Raw genomic sequence first — 22500 nt, 5'->3', positions numbered from 1 at the left:
GAAAATTATTATAAAGATCCCAACTCAGGTCTTATAAATAGCCATTTCCGATACACATATAGCCGCCAGAAAAAAGACAAACAAAACATTAAAATCCCAAAGAATAAAGGCTTCTTCAGATATGGGGGAACAGTGAATTTTAGTTGAAATATAGCAGAAATGTAGGAATATTTATGAAGAAGTTGCAACTTTTTAATATAGGCACTCTATCTGCTAAAATATAGTCAAGTGATACTATTTTACATGCAGCTTTCAAAACTTTTATCTAAAGTTAAGTATGAAAGCCTTAATTATAAACATGTCTACATTCTTACTATGTACTTACATATGCTCAATTATATTTTTGGTCACCTGTACAGAACAATCAAGTATTGTGTAGAAATACATTCTGTACATTCAAATAGTAGGGTAAAAAGACTTACCCACCTGCTGCCACTGGCACTTACCTACTCAAAATGAAGTAGGGGACGCAGAAAGATAACAGGACCAGTGGCCAACAGGGGAATGCAAGTAGAAAGGCAAAGTAAGGGTTACTATGTAGTAGCATAGCTACTTTCAAAACTGTTCAAAAGGAAGCACATTTCACAGCACTTTGCAAAAGATAAATGGGGAATACCTATCTGCAACAATGACATATAGTGTATATGCTTTCAGTTTCCCTAGTGTAGTGGTCAGCACATTTGCCTCGCAATGTATATGCTTTTACAAATGAAACTATGATGAGTACATATTGTATGGGTATGGGGTACGTTTTTTCACCTAATGGGTAACCTATTCCAACAGCAAAACAAAGTGTTGGAATTTATAAATTTCTTATACTATAACCACAAACTTGTAAAACAAGACATCTAATTCAAAACTTTAAAATGTTAAATTAAAACATATTCTCAGGCATTAAAAATCTATTAAAAAATAGGACAATGACTGATAAGCTTATTTTAAAATACGGGAATGAGGCAAAGAAAGGTTAAATTATTTGCTAGAGATGAAAAATTAAGGCAAAAAAACAACTTATGTTTTCAATATATGACACTGTTGTTTATGCTCCATTTACTAAATCAACTTTAAAAACTAAAATATTTCTTTAAAAGTTATGATTCAAGAGTTATTATTCCTTAAATTTTTTTCATCCATTATCCAGTTATTTGGAGACAAATGAAGCACAATTTTTTCCAACATTTCTTCTGCCTGTCTGCATTTGAAGAGACAGAAGTCATAATCCAGAGGTAAATCACCTAACCAGTCCATTTTAATCTTGTGTCAGTTTTATACATAAGGACAAAAGCTGGACAATGAACAAAAGGCACAGAATCCTCTATACATGCCTAAGCATTAGTTGGACACATAGCCACTCTGCTAGTCAGTCCTCTCAATAAAATGTTGTGCAAGTCAAGAAAGAAAAGGGGTTACTACTTGTTCTTAGTGTGATATTTAATTTTTAAAATATGACACTCAAACAAGTTAATATTTGCTGTGCTCATCAACAAGCAGACTTGCCCTACTAAGTGGAAGGACAAAAAGTAACAGACACTAAGGACTGTTACATTTTTAATTGAGTACAAAAAGAAGTTACAAAATCTTTATGTCTTAGGATTGTTTAAACACCGATCTAGTACACGAGAGAGTGAAGAATGAGATTCTTCAACTTCCTTGTTTCATGATTTTCCAGATACAGCTTTTATGTCAAAACTGTCTAACTGTTTAAATATTATAGAGCAGAGTAGAGTGAAGGATGCGATGACTGCCAACGGTTCTTCAGCTCCCCTCCCCCTTTCCAAGATTTTCCAGATACAACTAATTTAGAGCAATAATTATTATTCACCATATACTTATTTTCTCTCACCTATAGATTGCAAAGGCTACATAAGTTGTATGTACTACTAAATACACCATAGTACAACCATCATCTGTTAGTGTTTAGCAGACAGGCTACTGTACTGTAAACAAGCTTTAGTGTCAGATGGAATGGACTTGAACATTTGCTCTACCACGTACAATTGTTTGCCTTTAGTTGTATTCAAAACTTTTTAGCATAGTGAATGGAATATATTGGTACTCAATAAATACTTTCCCTTTAATAACAGAACAAACGGCCTATATATACCCTTATAGCTAGACAGGTGAATATTTAATTTCTCATGGCAATGTGAAACATCATTATTTGCAGGATATTCTGAGAGTATCAGTGCCACCATATCTGTTAACATTTACCTAAACAATATTATTTATACATAGCAAGATTTTTCAAAATGAATTCATGCCAGATACATCTATCACTTAACTGAGGAAAGAAAGCATCTGACAGGGAGTAAAGGAACAGACATTTTTGGGGGTAGCGTTTCATGCTAAGTTCAATGTTAGACTCTATATTAACTCATATAATCACATGGTAACACACAGAAATTATTATGACTCTCAAAGCACTTTGGTTTCTCAAAGTAGATATGCTGAGTCACACAATATATTAAGTCTAGCATATAATGTATTTACTCCTTAGTCTAGCAGTTAATAGATTCTAATAAGCAGTAAGCACAGACTTTTTCTGTGAATGCAACAAATAAAAATAGGCAATAAATATTCTAATTTAACTATGTAGTAGAAAATAAATTATTTACAAAATAAAATGAAAAGTGAACTCACAGTGTAAATCCTCTGGAAATGACTTCAGTTTCTTGAATGAGTCGTAAAGCTTTCCTCACAAGGTTAGTAAAAGCTCGACTATTTGTTGCTGTATCTTCCAAATGGACATTGTATTTTTTTAGGGTTACTTGTAGTTTGGCTGTCCTCCATAATCTCAAAGCCCTTATGATCAGATAAATAAATAGAATCACTCCCCATATCAGCCAAGAAGATACAATCCACCAGGTAGGAAGCATAATGAGCAAACTAATGAAGGCGAATAGCATTGAGACATCCCTAAAACAGAGGAACCAAGGAAACAAATCCATCACACTACAGAAAGATGAGTTACTTATTTAAAAATCCAAATTTACAAATTTAAAAGTAAAAATACTTTAATTTTTATGAATTTTTAATATTAAAAATACTAACTTTAATAATACAATACTTGAAAAATATTTAGAGATGAGTCCCTTTTTCCTAAAATCAGACTTTATTTGCAAAGAAACATAGTATAAGCATATGCATTTTTCAATTAGAAATAATATATACTTGATAAGTAATTGTTTTGAATAAAGTCATCTAGTTGTAAGAAATCATCACCACAAATCAGAATATACATACTTACTTCAGACCATGATATGGATAAGTGTTATACTTTTACACTGCTTTAACTGAACTAAAAATATGTATGAAAATGTTTACTTATGTCAATTACAAATCTGTAGACTAAAATATGTCTTTTAAGTAATGAAGGCTTTGGTGAAAATGTGTATACATAACAAAAGAGGTGAATAGAGGGAGACGTGTCTGAGGATACCTGAAAAATAACATGAACAATACTTGAATATAGTCAAACTATAAGAATGCTTCTTAGAATTTGTGTGCCCTATTTTACAATCTTTTACTTTTAGATGACACTGGTGAGATAAAGAAAAATCTCATCACACACTTTTATGTATTAATAACAGCCTCAAAGTACTTGCAGGCCTCAGAGTTGCTTAATCTCATTTGCTAAAGGAAACTTAAGAGTAAAGTTGTAAAATTCTTAAAACCTGTTTCCTTCCAGCAGCTCTTTAAATTCTTTTGTTTTTAAAGGATCAGATGCTTTACTTCATCATGAGGATATCTGAACGATACATATTTGGAAAACATCTTACTTTGTTGTTACAATATTAAGTGCTTGTCAGTATGACAGGAAGGACAGACAAATTCAGTACACTGAGGCCAATGAATGCAATTCTGTGTATAACCTGAGCAGTTTGAGCAACGATTTAGTTCATTTAATAAACTCATACTTTAATAGGAAGAGGTCATTAACAGTTCTATATATAAAATCCCTTTTTGCTATTCTTTTTTAAAAGAATAGATTAGACCCTGTTAGGTGCGAATACTTCAAGTGGTCAAAAAGTTTTAGGGTAGTTTGAATCGTCATATTCCTTATGATTTCTTCTTAGCCAGCAAAGCAGTAATTGATTGTATACTTTCATGTCCTATCCTACCCTTGGTGTCTCCACAATGTGATTATGATATAATCTACTAATTATAAAGAAAAATAAAGAACTGGGTAGGCTTGCATACACACATATGCATAGATATATGGGTAACATTGTTTTGGCTTGCTGGGTTGTTAAACACAGAACTTACTATACTGTGTTGAAAATATATAACAATCAAATTGGAGTTTCTTTCAAAGTTCACTTTAAATAGTATTTACTTTTTAGAAAGGTACTTTTTAAAAAACCTCTAGCATATCATGACATTAATTGTAATACTAAAATGTATGAAATGCTTATAATGCCTTACAATGGACGACAGATTTCCTCTGCTAATATTCTATATTGTAAGCAAGTGATAGATGTTTTCTGGATAGTACCAAATATTAGGGGTTGCCAGGGAGCAAAGTGTTGGAAGGTGTCCATTTTCCTGTTGTTGAGGTTGCCCTGCAGACAGGATACTGGGATCAAGTAGCTCAATCAGTTCCACATCCTCTTGTAACAGAACTTCCTGTTGCAGGATGGTATGCAGTGAGTCAAGTCGGAATCCAATATCCTTGCCATTAAAAGACCAGAAGTGAGGTATTAATACATACGTAGTTTTGCATTAAATGCTAAGCTCCTAATGTGCTAATAAAATTTAGAGGTATTTATTTTTAGAATAGACTCCAAGAAGAAACAACAGTCCAACCCATCTTTAGTATGATGGATGGGGTTTTACTTTCACTGTTAAATGTGAAACAATAATTATTGAGGTGGAAACTATCGAGCCACCAGATCTGCAGTACAAATTTTTAATAGAGAGATGTGAAGTAATTATAGAGTAGTAAACCTCTTTAGTTAAGCCTAATTAATTAAATTGCTCTAATACAACATGGAAAATAGAATACTGTAATATAAGATGCTGCCCTTGGATATTTTAACAGAATAGCCAATATTGAAGAATTACATCAGCAGGATCAAGGCCTTCTAAAAATGGACATTCCGATATTAAAAATATATCAGTAAAGTAATATAAAAACCACATTAATGTGTGCATAGCACTTTGAGTTTACAAAATGCTTTCACATATACCAGCTCATTTATTCCTCCCTCTTTTCCTTCCATCCATCTATCAAGAAATATCTTATACATAGAGGCACCATGCTTGACACCAAGGACACAAAAAAATGAACATGACATACAAGTCTCTACTTTGAGAGAATTCATAGTTTAATGAATAGGACTAACAGTAACAGTTACAACATGATGTGCAAAGAAGTGCAATGAGGTATATACCTAGGGTATTATGAAAATGGCATAGAGGGACTATAACTTGCAATGAAGTCAGAGAAGGCAAGTGGTGATGCCTGAACTAAGCCTTGAAGAATGAACAAGAACTGACCTGCTTAAAGAGTTAGAAGAGTGAGTGGGACAGAATAAAAGCCTCTCCAGTTTGGTGAACTGCCAAGTCATTGATATGAGTTTTGTGCAGCATGTATATAGTAGAGGTCAGATGTGAGGTTGCAAAGTTAGAGCAGATTCATTATTTCTCACAGTAACCCTATGATGTACATTTATCATCCTCCTCTCCATTCTATACAGGAGTAAACTGAAGCCCAAAGAGATTAAAGAAATTTCCAGAATTCTGATTTCAAATCCTAAGTCTTTGGTAGTCGATTCTGCTTCCCTATATATAGTTTGCTCTACCAGAAAACCCGAAGTTTTACTTTGTATCAAATTTAGGAATAGACTTATAAAAAAATAAAGAGAACTTCTAATTAACAAGGCCTTTACCAATTAAAGTAAAACCAGTTAGGTTCGGAGTTTGAAGGTGATGGTTTTTCTTTTCTTAGTCAGTTAATTATTCTCACAACGCAGAGTTCAGCCTAGCTGATCATAATGGGAACATAAGTAAGAAGACAATGATCCATGTACGTTTTAGCACATGTCCTCCTGATCACGGATTACATATCACCTTTATGGGAGGAGAAGAATATTTTTAATATTAAGCCTATTTGGATATGTTTTATTTTCAGTTATCCAAAACAGGAACATCTTGGCATGCTGACATTCCTTTTAGCTTGCTGTGGCTTTCTTACCATCTATTAATACATTCTGCATGTATCCATCACATATTGACTTAGTTATTTCATGTATGATTTGAAATACATCTTCACATATTGGCTTTATGATTTGGTTTGGATTCACTAATCAGACATGACCATATTAAAGTAAGTATTAAAAAGCAAGTTTTTGCTACAAAAGCTTTAAATCATACCTTTTCTGACACCTCTATGTTCCCATATAGAAGTTTACAGAAGCCTAACTAAATGAAGGCTAAGGCTCACAGAGAGGGGAAAGCTATTAATATAGAATGGCAGTGCTCCCTCTTCACAGACTTATGAGGTACTCACTTCCTTCAGGACCAGCCTGACATCAGACCTGACTGCGAAACTGGGATAATGCTTCCCTAAAACCAATGTGCTTTGAGGCAGCATTAATAGCTTTGGGAATATTTGATTCAAGAGTGTAACAGATAAACAACCTATAATCATCTATGCATACAGATAAACTTGACAGGGACAAAGACACTCAAAATAACTAAAGCAGCATTATCTTAGTAATTAGGTTGCCTCTACAAAGTAAGAACTTGAATAATTTATATAATTATAAAATTATATATTACTCTTTCATCATAAGTATAAGAACGGTAGAAAATATGGAAACTGTGTTGTAATATATATAACAATCAAACTACTGGGAAAATAGATACCTGCTAAATTAAGAAACATGTCACAACAGCCCTGTTTGGACTCAGGTCCACATCTCAAACAAATTAAGAAGTCTAAAAGGTACTAATTCTGGTGGACTTCAATACTCGCAGGTTATTGTCTATATAGTTGGATGCTCTGTGCTGTGGGGAGGTATACTATGTGAACTTTGCCTCACTCTCAACAAATCTGAGTTCCAAGACCTAGTTAGCAATTAGGTTTATATCCTGGATTCACAACCTAACCAAGTTAATAACCTCTCTGTTCCAGTTTCCTCATCTGAAAAATGAGAATAAATGTAGTACTTATTACTTCATTGAGTTGTGAGGATTAAATTAAGTCAGTATTTGAAAACCACTAAGGGATTGGCACATGATAAACACTCCATATAAGTGTTAGTGTTGTTAATACATATTAAATAATTAAAACATAATAAAGCACACATAATATAGAAATTTACAGGACATAGCAAAGATAATTATTACTAGGGTGTTGTAGAAAATAAGAGATCCAGCAGGCTGAAGTTTGTGAAAGGCTTGAGGGAAAACTGGGACAACTTACTGAAAAGATTCTAATAACAGAAAAATGGGAAGAATTCCACCACAGTTTAATTGCACAAAAACAGACATACAGAATACATATGGAACAAAGGAAGATTGGGTTGGCGAATGAAAATATTGGTAGATAAGGCTGGAAAGGCAGATCAGGGCCAAATTATGCAGACTCTTTCATGCCCAAGTGATGAATTGGGCTTCATTTGATAGATGATAGGGATCTCTTTAAGACTAAATAGAGAAATGGCATGAAAGGTAACTTAGAACGATGGAATGAAATGGGTATATGAAGCATAGCTAAGGAATAAAGAGGTTTCAATTTTTGCTTCTAGTGATGAAGAAGGGAACTTAGCCATGTCAACATACTTCAGTGATCTTATACACTTTTACTGTACAGGGCTATTTCGTAAACATGGTGGGGGTCAAATGAGATAATGTGTGAAAATACTTTATAGGTGAAAAGCTGATTAAAAATGCTATACCATCATAGTGACTATAAAGGAATTTATTTTTAATCTTTAAGAAAAAAAGTACTACAATGATAAAAGTGAACAATGGTAAAATGTTCAGATATATCATGGAGCAATTGCTAATATTTTTATAAAAGGAAGGAGGGATTGGTTCAATATCTGTATAGCTAACAAAACAATCAAGGGGAAAAAGTCAAGCAATCTCATGCCAGAAGCCAACTGGGCAATTCCTTGTTCCATTACAAGTAAAGTATTTCTTACTTATGTACTTACTACAATTCTCCAAAAAATAGGCACAATAGGAATGCATTCAGAAGCTGGTTCTTTATAGTTAAACATGACATGAAATGAGTGGCCAGTGACAAAGAACCAAGAATGAAAAGATCAGACCATGCAGACTATGATTAAATCACAGAAAAATGTATATGGATCCATATACCTTATCACAGTCCTAGTATCACTGAAGAAGAGGATGGCTCCACCTGGATAGAGATGATATTCTATGTAGATGACAAGATACCTCACTGACTTTTTCAATACACCTACAAAGATGAAACCCTGAACAGAGAACTTGCCCATTTGGATTGCTAAAATAGTAATTTTAGTCAGTTAAAACATAGTAATATTCAAGCTAGCAAGGGCATTGACATACTGCAAAGAGCCTGGGCTCTGAAGCCAGGAGACTTATTCTATCACTTTCTGGCTGAACATTTTGAACAATTCTCTTAATTACTATTCTTAAACCAAACTGAACTGTCTGAACCTCAGACTTTCCAACTGTTAAAATGCACTAAACCTTACAGTGTGGATTACCAAATCAAAATGTGAAAGCACTTTGTAAACATCTTTTTACAAACAATACCTTATAAGAATGATAATTATAATCTTAAGGTCATAGGTCAGCAGAAAACTACTTATTTGTAACTTGATTACTCATTCTGAGAACCATGAGAATTTTATAACTTCAAGTTTTTAGCTATACTACCTGAATTTTGTACTGTTGAAGTACTCCCTCTTAGGGGTTTCATGCCAAGCAACAGATAAATTATAGCAGAGAGTAGGGAAAAAAGGCAAGCCTCACAGGAATCCCAAAGACTCCCAATGTTGTCTGTGATTTATAAATTCTATGATTTATCAGTTCCAGGAGACTAAATTTTACAAATGAAGTTGTCAGAGAATGGTAGATTAGTGATAAATAAATCAGGGAGGAACCACTTTTGATTTTGCCCAAACTTTTTAGTCACAGGCTGTGGGATAAGAATAGAGACAATCAAGTTCCTGAAGAAAAGGGAGAGGATCCCCCTACTGAGAACAATAGCTATCAGTGGAGGAAGATGGCAGCAGAAAACCAGTAATCTAACCAACAAGGTTTCAATAACTACCAGAATATTCTATTCTAAGTGACTAATAATCTCTTAGAATTATGAAACAACACTGAATCCAAATTCAAAGATGTCCGGTTATAGAATTTCTTTTTCTTTTTTTTTAGGTGGCACAAATGTTATTTAACACTTAATGAACTGGGCAGTTTTCTTTTCTAAAAACTGTCCAGAATTTCTAATAAAAGTCAGTCACTGTCCAAATCATAAGCAAAATAAATTCTGATTTGTTGATAGTCCCACTAATAAACTGGAGTCCTGAAAATTGACAACAAGAAGTAAAGTGAACACTCACCAACTTGTGAAGTAAGTCATCTTTCTTATTGCACTGAGAAAAGATCCAGCTTTTAATGGTTTCAGCCACTTTTAACAGGATGCTTTGCTGAAGGAGATGAATGGCATTGTACAGGTTATTAAACCACAAGGAAAAAAACAACAGAATTTTTATAGGAAAAGGGAGGGAAAAAAAACATCCAAGTTATATCCTTGGTCAGTATGTCTCAGCCTTCTTATCAGTTCCCAAATTTAGTTGTACATCAGAATCACCTGGAAATTTCAGTTAGGAACACATTTCTGGGTCCCAAAAGTAAAGGTTCAGATTCAGTAAGCTTGGAATGAGACTGACTTGGAAACCTGATTTTTAAAGAACAACCAGAGGTCCTCCTTATGCAGCCCATTATCTTGAACCAAGTTTTCAAAATTAACATTAAAATGAACATAAATTAAAAGTTCACAAAATGTTAATATTTCATTCCACAATACTAAGGCAGAAAGACATTATAATCAATTTTAGAATAGCTGTCTCATATTGAAATAAAAGTTACATTATTGAATCAACCAAAAATCCAATTTACCTTAATAGTAATAGCTCATTTTCCTGAGCATTCTAATAAGTGGAGTTTATATTCATTGAGTGATTACTATATCCCAGGTACTGAAAAAAGGTCTTGAGAACAAAGGTGAATACACATAACTGCTATTTTCAAGAATTTAATAAAGAAGAGACAGTACAAATCATTCCAAACCAGTATAAAGTCTGGAAAAGTGTGGGGAGAGAGCTAACACTGGAGCTAAGCCCTACCAGCTGACTAGGAATTTAACAAAAAAAGAGAGAAACACTCCAGGAAAGGAAACAGGAATAAAGGACAGCCATGGAAAACATGCCATGGGGATGGTAGAATAGTTTGGGTCAGGTAAGATCCAAGGGAAGAAGGGAATAGTAATGAAGTTAAAAAGGTACACTGAGGAGGGAGCCAACATGGCGGCGTGAGTAGGACAGTGGGAATCTCCTCCCAAAAACATATATATTTTTGAAAATACAACAAATACAACTAATCCTAAAAGAGAGACCAGAAGACACAGGACAACAACCAAACTACATCCACTCGTGCAAGAGCCGGGCGCTTGGTGAAAGGGGTAAGATACAAGCCCTGGCCCAGCGGGACCCCAGCACACCTCCCCCCAGCTCCTGGCGGGAGGGAGAGGGAGCCCAGGGCTGCTAAACACCCAGCCCCAGCCAGCCGCACCAGAGCGCAGACACAGTGCATGCATGGAGGGCTGGAAACTAGGGAAATAGGGCAGCAAGACCTCTGAGCGGGTTCCAAAGCTGATGCCACTGTGACAAAGAAAAGCCAGTGCTTTTTGAAAGTCTTAAAGGGACAGGGACATAACAGCTGGACGGAAACAACAAAGGCCACAGTCCAGTGGCTGGAAATTACAGAGAAAACCGGGCACACTAACCCCCTGGGCAACAGCTCTGAGACCCCTCATGGAGGTAAATAGCCAAACAACCTCCCCCACCCCCGTCCATTACCTCTCTGGGCACTGCTAAAGCAGAGAAGCAGCCTAAGGCAAGCCCCGCCCTCAGGGAGTTTTCTCCATATCGGTTGGGCAAGACACAAAGACCCAGTCTACACGCAATTACCCAACACAAGCCACTAGGGGTCGCAGTTGTCCCAGTAAAGAAAGGCCAGTAGCAAGTGAAAAGTTTGGCCCTCCCAGCTGACAGTCAATCGCACCTGTCAACACGAAAAGGCAAAAAAATATGATCCAGACAAGACTAACCCAGACAGCTTTGGCATCTGCTACATCTTTCCCTGAGAAGGAACCTGGGGAGATAGATTTAACCACTCTTCCTGAAAAAGAATTCAAAACAAAAGTCATAACCATGCTGATGGACTTGCAGAGAAATATGCAAGAACTAAGGAAGGATAATACAGAAATAAAACAAGCTCTGGAAGGACTTCAAAACAGAATGGGCGAGATGCAAGAGACCATTAATGGACTAGAAAACAGAGAACAGAAACGCAGAGAAGCTGATGCAGAGAGAGATAAAAGGATCTCCAGGAATGAAAGAATTCTAAGAGAGCTGAGTGACCAATCGAAAAGGAACAATATCTGCATTATAGGGGTACCAGAAGATGAAGAGAGAGAAAAAGGGATAGAAAGTGTCTTTGAAGAAATAATTGCTGAAAACTTCCCCAAACTAGGGGAAGAAACGGCCTCTCAGACCACAGAGGTACACAGAACTCCCATGACAAGGGATCGAAGGAGGGCAACACCAAGACACATAATAATTAAAATGGCAAAGATCAAACACAAGGACAAAGTATTAAAGGCAGCCAGAGAGAAAAAAAAGGTTACCTACAAAGGAAAACCCATCAGGCTATCATCAGACTTCTCAACAGAAACCCTACAGGCCAGAAGAGAATGGCAGGATGGCATGATATACTTAATGCAATGAAAGAGAAGGGCCTCGAACCAAGAATACTGTATCCAGCATGATTAGCATTTAAATATGAAGGAGGGATTAAACAATTCCCAGACAAGCAAAAGTTGAGGGAATTTGCCTCCCACAAACCACCTCTACAGGGCATCCTACAGGGACTGCTCTAGATGGGAGCACTCCTAAAAAGAGCACAGAACAGAACACCCAACATATGAAGAAGGGAGGAGGAGGAATAAGAAGGGAGAGAAATAAAGAATCATCAGACCGTGTTTATAATAGCTCAACAAGTGAGTTAAGTTAGACAGTAAGATAGTAAAGAAGCTAACACTGAACCTCTAGTAACCACAAACGTAAAGCCTGCAATGGCAATAAGTTCATAATTCTCAATAATCACCCTAAATGTAAATGGACTGAATGTACCAATCAAAAGACACAGAGTAATAGAATGGATAAAAAAGCAAGATCCATCCATATGCTGCTTACAAGAGACTCACCTCAAATGCAAAGACATGCACAGACTAAAAGTCAAGGGATGGAAAAAGATATTTCATGCAAACAACAGAGAGAAGAAAGCAGGTGTTGCAATTCTGGTATCAGACAAAACAGACTTCAAAATAAAGAAAGTAACAAAAGACAAAGAAGGACATTACATAATAATAAAGGGCTCAGTCCAACAAGAGGATATAACATTATAAATATATATGCACCCAATACAGGAGCACCAACATACCTGAAACAAATACTAACAGAACTAAAGGAGGAAATAGAATGCAATGCATTCATTCTAGGAGACTTCAACACACCACTCACTCCAAAGGACAGATGCACCAGACAGAAAATAAGAGGCACTGAACAACACACTAGAACAGATGGACCTAATAGACATCTACAGAACTCTACATCCAAAAGCAACAGGATACACATTCTTCTCAAGTGCACATGGAACATTCTCCAGAATAGACCACATACTAGGCCATAAAAAGAGCCTCAGTAAATTCCAAAAGATTGAAATCCTACGAACCAACTTTTCAGACCACAAAGGCATAAAACTAGAAATAAACTGCACAAAGAAAGCAAAAAGGCTCACAAACACATGAAGGCTTAACAACACGCTCCTAAATAATCAATGGATCAATGACCAAATCAAAATGGAGATCCAGCAATATATGGAAACAAACGACAACAACAACACTAAGCCCCAACTACTGTGGGACACAGCAAAAGAAGTCTTAAGAGGAAAGTATATAGCAATCCAGGCATATTTAAAAAAGGAAGAACAATCCCAAATAAATGGTCTAATGTCACAATTATCAAAATTGGAAAAAGAACAAATGAGGCCTAAGGTCAGCAGACGGAGGGACATAATAAAGATCAGAGAAGAAATAAATAAAAATGAGAAGAATAAAACAATACAAAAAAATCAATGAAACCAAGAGCTGGTTCTTCAAGAAAATAAACAAAATAGATAAGCCTATAGCCAGACTTATTAAGAGAAAAAGAGAGTCAACACACATCAACAGAATCAGAAATGAGAAAGGAAAAGTCACGACGGACCCCATAGAAATACAAAGAATTATTAGAGAGTACTATGAAAACCTGTATGCTAACAAGCTTAGAAACGTAGGAGAAATGGACAACTTCCTAGAAAGATATAACCTTCCAAGACTGACCCAGAAAGAAACAGAAAATCTAAACAGACCAATTACCAGCAACGAAATTGAAGCGGTAATCAAAAAACTACCAATGAACAAAACCCCCAGGCCAGATGGATTCACCTCAGAATTTTATCAGACATACAGGGAAGACATACTATCCATTCTCCTTAAAGTTTTCCAAAAAATAGAAGAGGAGGGAATACTCCCGAACTCATTCTATGAAGCTAACATCACCCTAATACCAAAACCAGGCAAAGACCCCACCAAAAAAGAAAACTACAGACCAATATCCCTGATAAACGGAGATGCAAAAATACTCAATAAAATATTAGCAAACCAAATTCAAAAATAGGATCGTATACCATGACCAAGTGGGATTCATCCCAGGGATGCAAGGATGGTACAACATTCGAAAGTCCATCAACATCATCCACCACATCAACAAAAAGAAAGACAAAAACCACATTATCATCTCCATAGATGCTGAAAGAGCATTTGACAAAGTTCAACATCCATTCATGATGAAAACTCTAAGCAAAATGGGAATAGAGGGCAAGTACCTCAATATAATAAAGGCCATCTATGATAAACCCACAGCCAACATTATATTGAACAGCGAGAAGCTGAAAGCTTTTCCTCTGAGATCGGGAACTAGACAGGGATGCCCACTCTCCCCACTGTTATTTAACATAGTACTGGAGGTCCTAGCCACGGCAATTAGACAAAACAAAGAAATACAAGGAATCCAGATTGGTAAAGAAGAAGTTAAACTGTCACTATCTGCAGATGACATGATACTATACATAAAAAACCCTAAAGACTCTACCCCAAAACTACTAGAACTGATATAGGAATACAGCAAAGTTGCAGGATACAAAATCAACACACAGAAATCTGTGGCTTTCCCATACACTAACAATGAACCAACAGAAAGAGAAATCAGGAAAACAACTCCATTCACAATTGCATCAAAAAAAATAAAATACCTAGGAATAAACCTAACCAATGAAGTGAAAGACTTATACTCTGAAAACTACAAGTCACTCTTAAGAGAAATTAAAGGGGACACTAACAGATGGAAACTCATCCCATGCTCGTGGCTAGGAAGAATTAATATCGTCAAAATGGCCATCCTGCCCAAAGCAATATACAGATTTGATGCAATCCCTATGAAACTACCAGCAACATTCTTCAATGAACTGGAACAAATAATTCAAAAATTCATATGGAAACACCAAAGACCCCGAATAACCAAAGCAATCCTGAGAAAGAAGAATAAAGTAGGGGGGATGTCACTCCCCAACTTCAAGCTCTACTATAAAGCCATAGTAATCAAGACAATTTGGTACTGGCACAAGAACAGAGCCACAGACCAATGGAACAGATTAGAGACTCCAGACATTAACCCAGACACATATGGTCAATTAATATTTGATAAAGGAGCCATGGACATACAATGGCGAAATGACAGTCTCTTCAACAGATGGTGCTGGCAAAACTGGACAGCTACATGTAGGAGAATGAAACTGGACCATTGCCTAACCTCATATACAAAAGTAAACTCAAAATGGATCAAAGACCTGAATGTAAGTCATGAAACCATTAAACTCTTGGAAAAAAACATAGGCAAAAACCTCTTAGACATAAACATGAGTGACCTCTTCTTGAACATATCTCCCCTGGCAAGGAAAACAACAGCAAAAATGAACAAGTGGGACTATATTAAGCTGAAAAGCTTCTGTACAGCAAAAGACACCATCAATAGAACAAAAAGGAACCCTACAGTATGGGAGAATATATTTGAAAATGACAGATGTGATAAAGGCTTGACGTCCAGAATATATAAAGAGCTCACACGCCTCAACAAACAAAAAACAAATAACCCAATTAAAAAATGGGCAGAGGAACTGAACAGACAGTTCTCTAAAAAAGAAATACAGATGGCCAACAGACACATGAAAAGATGCTCCACATCGCTAATAATCAGAGAAATGCAAATTAAAACTACAATGAGGTATCACCTCACACCAGTAAGGATGGCTGCCATCCAAAAGACAAACAACAACAAATGTTGGCGAGGCTGTGGAGAAAGGGGAACCCTCCTACACTGCTGATGGGAATGTAAATTAGTTCAACCATTGTGGAAAGCAGTATGAAGGTACATCAAAATGCTCAAAACAGACTTACCATTTGACCCAGGAATTCCACTCCTAGGAATTTACCCTAAGAATGCAGCAATCAAGTTTGAGAAAGACAGATGCACTCCTATGTTTATCGCAGCACTATTTACAATAGCTAAGAATTGGAAGCAACCTAAATGTTCATCGATAGATGAATGGATAAAGAAGATGTGGTACATATACACAATGGAATACTACTCAGCCATAAGCAAAGGGCAAATCCTACCATTTGCAGCAACATGGTTGGAGCTGGAGGGTATTATGCTTAGCGAAATAAGCCAAGCGGAGAAAGAGAAATACCAAATGATTTCACTCATCTGTGGAGTATAAGAACAAAGGAAAAACTGAAGGAACAAAACAGCAGCAGAATCACAGAACTCAAGAATGGACTAACAGGTACCAAAGGGAAAGGGACTGGGGAGGATGGTTGGGTAGGGAGGGATAAGGGGGGGAAGAAGGGGGGTATTAAGATTAGCATGCATAGGGGGGTGGGAGAAAGGGGAGGGCTGTACAACACAGAGAAGACAAGTAGTGACTCTACAACACTTTGCTATGCTGATGGACAGTGACTGTGAAGGGGTTTATAGTGGGGACCTGATATAGGGGAGAGCCTAGTAAATAATATTCATCATGTAAGTGTAGATTAATGATAACAACAACAAAAAAGCAGTTCCTGTGTGACCTCCAATGAGTTCTACACAATGGTATAAAGGGCATATAAAAGTGTAGGCAAAGGGTTTGTTTGTGCTTATACAGAGGATGAAAGCCTAATTTGGCTACCCCAAAAATGAACTAAGATACGATATGAAAAAGAACTTCCAACATCAGCACTTTCTGGAAGACTCATGCCAGAAGATGATCATCAAAAAACCCCAACAAAGATCCACACGCTGCTACAGGTGTAGATGCACTCATCCCACTGGTTCCTGGACTTGTCATGGGAATGAAGAAGGAGATATCTAAGCTGGCCTGTGCATACAGTAAAACAACAAATTTGACTGGATCTACACTGTTGGAACTCAACCAAGAATCAGGAGAAGTGCAAATTGTAGCGCTCCAAAATCTTACAACTACAGACTATTTACTGTTAAAAGAATATATGGGATGTGAACAGTCCCCAGGAATGGGTTGTTTTAATTTGTCTGATTTCTCTCAGACTGTTCAAGTTCAGTTGGACAATATCCACCATATCATAGATAAGTTTTCACAAATGCCTAAGGTGCCTAACTGGTTTTCCTGGTTTCACTGGAGATGGCTGGTAATTATAGGTATGCTTTGGTTATGTAACTGTATTCCTATTATGTTAATGTGTGTGCGCAATTTAATTAGTAGTTTAAAACCTATACATGCTGAAGTTACTCTACAAGAAGATATGTCTAAGAAATAATCAATCTTCCCATGTTTTCTTCCACCTGCTACTTCTATAGCTTTTCTTCTTCCTTCCTAATTACAACCCCTAAATAGAATTCGTGCCTCATATCAAATTTACTGTGTATCACAATTCTTCCAAGTGGTAAAGATTCCTCAAGACAAATGCTGGGCATAGAAGCCACAGGGCATAATCTGCAAAGAAGTAAAAAACTAACCGTTTCAAACAATAAGGCTTCTCTCTCACTTACCAACTTTACATTTCCCTGTATGGCCTCGGAAGATGACTGGTTAGCCAGAGATGGCTAAGATTCCTCAAGGGAGGAACAACCTAAGACAGGCACAGTCGCAGGGGGGCCATCAGGTGAGAAATTGGGGATCAACAGAGGTGAGGCTTAGAACCTCCCCCCCCCCTGTTCTGAGAGAAATCTGCTGCATCCATGGATGTTTTATTGCCCTTGTGTAGCTTGGATTAACACAAAGTCTACAGGCACACACCTGATCATCTACATTTGCTCTCTTACGACACTAAACTATGTTTTCTACCTTTATCTTGCATCTACCTACCACTTCAGCATTTTATTAAAAATAATAATAATGAAGAGAGAAATGTGGTATCCACATATAAATCAAGTATAAAAATCAAATGAATATTCATATTTGAACTGACTGTTCATAGTTCATAATGCATGATCAAAACCAAAAGTTTCTGTGATGACTGCCCTTGTACTATTCACCATGTAACTTATTCACTATGTAAGAATTTGTTCTCCATGTAAGAATTTGTTCGTTATGCTTCAGAAGATTGGAGACTGATGAAAATTAGGCTTGGGGTTGATTAATGATTATACATTGAGCATTGAGTCCCCTATACAGAATTTTATTGTTGTTAACAACCATTTGATGAATAAATAGGAGAGATGCCCTCACACACACACAAAAAAAGTAAACACTTCCAATTGTAAAATAAATAAGTAACCGGGATGTAATGTATAGCATAGGAATATAGTCAAAATATTGTAACAACTTGGTATGGTGATAGCTGGTACCTAGAATTATCATGTATATAAATGTTCAATCACTGTGTTGTATATCTGAAACTAATGTAATACTGTGTGTCAACTACCCTTCAATAAAAAATAATTATCTAAAAAAAAAAAAAAAGGTACACTGAGATAGGTTTAAAAGATTTTTCATCTTATATACCATAAAAATTTAGACTTTATCCTTTGGCTATGAGGAAGTGAAATAATAAAAGCTAGCATTTTTTTTTATATAAGGAAGTGAAATAATAAAAACTAGCATTTAGAAAAGTGGCCACAATGCAAACGCTATATTGGCGAGGAATGATTGTAGCCAAAAAGCATGATAAGGAGGAAATCTAATAGTCCAGCTAAATAATGGTAAAGCCCTCAACTAGGGGAAGCAAAAATGGTAATGAAGAAAGGTTAGATTTTGTGTATGTGTGTGAGCTCAATTTCTTTTTTTTAAATTAAACTATCATTGATACATAATCTTATGTTGGTTTCAAATATACAACACAGTGGTTCAACAGTTACCCATATTATTAAATCCTCACTCCATATTATTAAATCCTCACCCCCTCTACTGAGGTCACTTCCAATGTAGTAAGATGTTACAGAATCATTAACTGTGTTCTCCATGCTGTACTACCGTCCCCATGACCAACTTATATTGTGATTGTGAATTATTGTGTCCCTTTATCCCCTTTCTTCTTCCCCCAACCCCTCCCACTTGGTAACCACTAGTCCCTTCTCAGGGTCTGTGAGTCTACTGCTATTTTGTTCAAGAAAGGTTAGATTTTAGAGATATAAAAGTTGACCTGATATGTCACTTAGTGATCAAATCAGTGTGGGAGATCATGCAATAACTGAAAGGACAGTAATTTGGGAATATAGAAAGGATATTTTTTGGTTTATTTTGGGGTGCTGAAGAAAGAAAAACTATGTTGAATCTGAGTTTCTGGGGATACAGGCAGGTGAAAATATCTAACAAGCATTTGGAACTCAGGACAGAAAATGAGCTAAGTGGCTAAGGAGAGCATGAGAGTAGACAAGATCACTCAGAGAACACAGAGAAGAGACCTGATGCAAACTTTATGGAAGGAATACTTAAGAATACACACAGAAAAAGAAACCAGAAAAATATACAGAAAATGAGTATTCATGGTGAGAATACCACTACAGACTACTCAATAAGTACTGAACAATCACATTAAAAAATAAAAGTTAAAAAAGGATGATTAATGCTTATGACTTTCATCCTGAACTTGTATTACACAAAAATTTTTCTTTCCAAAGAAAATAACTGGTATTTCACTGCTTGAAGAAAATTTTGGGGACAACTCTAAAAACATATTCCCTGAGAAGGAACTAAATTGTACAACAGATCTTTCTGAACTTAAGCTGCCCCAGATTTAGAAAAACTCCATTTTAAAAAAATATAGCTCATACATTTGAAATGTGTAATATGAAGACTACATGAACTTTCTAAATGTGGTAATTTTGAAAACCATCCTCTGGCTATACATATTACTGTTCCTCAATTTCTGAGGGAATGAAATTTTAAGCTGTTATCTTATTTACTTAAAAATTAATAGCAACATTTTGATATATAAGTAAAATATCATAAATGAAAAGGATTAAATACCTACAAAACCCGTTTGCACACACACACACACACACAAAGGAGTCAGTACTCACTCACCTCTTGCCCCAAGACTGTCTCTTAGCCCATTCCTTGTCTTCTGCTGCCAAGTAATCCCAAATCCCTGTTTTCATCTAAAAAATCCTATTAGGTATATCTTTAGCTTTTGCTTTCAAAACTTCCCAGAAACATTCATATTTGAAAGGGGCAACAAAGAAGAAAGGGTTTAAATACAGAGGACTAGCAAAACAGGTTCTGATCCATGTGTGCTCTAACTCTCCTAACTCTCACTTTGTGGGTGTTAGTAAAAACAAAACATTTCCCTGGTGTTTACTGTGCTGTTGCAAATGGGCCCAGCTTGGTAATCTCACATTTTAGGGTTTTTTCTCAGAACAGGAAAAAAGATCTTTCCTCCTCTATCACCGCAGAGCAAATGACTAATTGAATACTTTAAAAGTCACCTCCCAAAAGTAATTGAGTCTTGTAAGAAAACATTGATTAAACTAGAATGCTCAAGAAATGAGGTAATCTGGTTATATTTTTTCCTATTAAATTAGAATTCCTTTTGTGAAAACTGAAATGTACTGGAATATCTTCTTATTTTAGTAAATATGGCTAATAAAACAAATGAATCTAGTAAATGCATTTTATAGACAATAATTAATGGAGCTATTTCTAGTATCTCAGCCTCACAATGCTGTAACATCAACAATGAGATATTTATTAAAAAGAAGTAACACTGCAGATATAAAGAGCCTCACAAATTGAGGTAAATACCCACTCATATGTCCTTGAAACTGTTTCTGAAATACCTTACCAATTTGTTTTCTATAATTCATGCTCTTTCAAAAAATATTTAAAGAAAAAAATTATAGTTAACATAGGAATCTTAATTGTTGGGTTCTCATTAAGGTTTTAGTATATTTTTCTGGTTCCCTCCAAATAATTACAGTATTTAAATAAATATAGATTTACATTTTAAAATACATAAATTTTAATCCTCAACCATATTCATGTCCATTCATTATACAAGTTACCCATGAAGACAGTCTAAAACAAGGACTCCTGTTTATCTAGACAAGGCAGTTTTATACTACTGATGAAACAAGAAATAAAAACTTACCATGGGGCAGACATGGAGGTGCCTATAATGTGGTTTTTTTTGCGGGGAGGGAACTTGACTGTTATACAATTAAGGTCATATAGGTAACAGAAGAATACCCAGATGCAGCTAAATTTATCATACATATTTACTTAATCTATATAGAATCAAGTAGATAAAAATCAGATTCACATTAGTGAAAAATTTCTACAAAATGAAAGCAAGACCGCCTCTTAGCAATTTGTATCCTCATACAAGACATGGGCTGTAAAAATAAAGCAGGGTGTGTAGCACAAACTAAAAGATATCTACATTTTTTTTTCACAGTTATTTCCATCTATAGTCGGAAAGAGGTAGATGTTCCTGCAAAAACTGAGAACTGAATTGTGATAACCAGGTGTTAATAAAGGCAGATGCATACATAACTAAAAAAAACTGGTCTCAAGGCCAAGAAGTGTACTCTTAAATCTAAGGATGAAATGGTCCATTATCAAAGACCTAAGTATTCTCTACTCCTTGGAGTCTACTACTGCTATGAACACTAAACATCAAGTTTCCATGATAGTGCAACAAATACAACTGAGTGAATTGGAAATTTAAACCTATTCTGGGACAGCCTAGTAGCATTACAGTGTTCTAGAATATGACAGACAGAGGTTGTGTTACAAAGCTATAACAATGGGGTGGTGAAGTAATTGCTTTAGGAGGTTGTCCTTCTCAGAGGGTCCCATTTGTAAAGATTCTGAAACACATCCCAGACAGAATCCATATCGTTTAACCACTATGACAGCATCTAACTAAAAATATATAGTAAGCCAAAAGCATCAGGCCAAGTATTCTTAAACACATTGCTATATAGAGCCCTTGAAATATGCAAAAGGTCCAAGATTTACAATCAAAAAAAGCACCAGAAACACGGTGGCCTATCCAGCAGAGTTTGTATGAAATATGACTATTAGGATTAATTTTAAAGTAGATTATACTTCTGATAGATATTTTCATTTCCTCTCAGGGAAATGAATCCAATATTTCAGGTAGTAGCTGAAGAAGGTATTTATAAGAGGCTGCTGAAGGAGGGTATGCTTGTGCAAAGTGTTTTTTGTTTTTGTTATTTGCAGGGGGGTAAGGGTAAACACAGTTTAAATTATCAGTAAGGTAAAGAACAAAATACTCAGAGAATGAGCATGCTCTCTTACTTTTGGCAGGGCTTTTGTAGGAGGCTTTTGTTGTCCCTCTGTCACTGTACATTTTTCTGGTTTTGGTGACAGAGAAGAACATATTTCAAAGTCTGTGTGTCCCAGATCCTGTAAGTACTGGTAAAGTGGAGAATTCTGAAAGAGACATATAAGATAAAGAAAATTTCAAGATCACTAGTATTTCCAAAATTTTAGAGGCCAAATTCAATACCAGATTTCACTGTCAGGACCAGTATGCCCAAATGCTTTAAGGTTTCACCTAAAAAGAATTGAATTATCTGTCAAAATGCCATTTAACATTTAAAAAAATCAACAAATAATTCAACAGAGGGG

General features: G+C 35.8%; 1 protein-coding gene across 7 annotated transcripts in view; it reads right to left on the bottom strand.

The window, feature by feature from the left end:
• Positions 1–22500, bottom strand: part of VEZT (vezatin, adherens junctions transmembrane protein) — a 65959-nt gene that overhangs the window by 25532 nt on the left and 17927 nt on the right. For 5 of the 7 annotated variants that reach the window (XM_073213644.1, XM_073213646.1, XM_073213645.1 and 2 more), the window contains exons 2-5: positions 22168–22302; positions 9567–9653; positions 4496–4671; positions 2641–2916 (exon numbers count right to left, since the gene is read on the bottom strand). In XM_073213644.1, coding sequence (XP_073069745.1) covers positions 2641–2916; positions 4496–4671; positions 9567–9653; positions 22168–22302 — 674 coding nt within the window. The remainder of the gene's footprint in view (positions 1–2640; positions 2917–4495; positions 4672–9566; positions 9654–22167; positions 22303–22500) is intronic. The other 2 variants (XM_073213647.1, XM_073213648.1) reach the window with 2 other exon arrangements.

Source organism: Manis javanica, chromosome 10 (assembly GCF_040802235.1).
Source record: "Manis javanica isolate MJ-LG chromosome 10, MJ_LKY, whole genome shotgun sequence".
In the NCBI taxonomy this organism is placed as follows: Eukaryota; Metazoa; Chordata; class Mammalia; order Pholidota; family Manidae; genus Manis; species Manis javanica.
The sequence above is the reverse complement of the archived record's forward strand: the minus strand, read 5'-3'. Positions and strand labels throughout refer to the sequence as shown.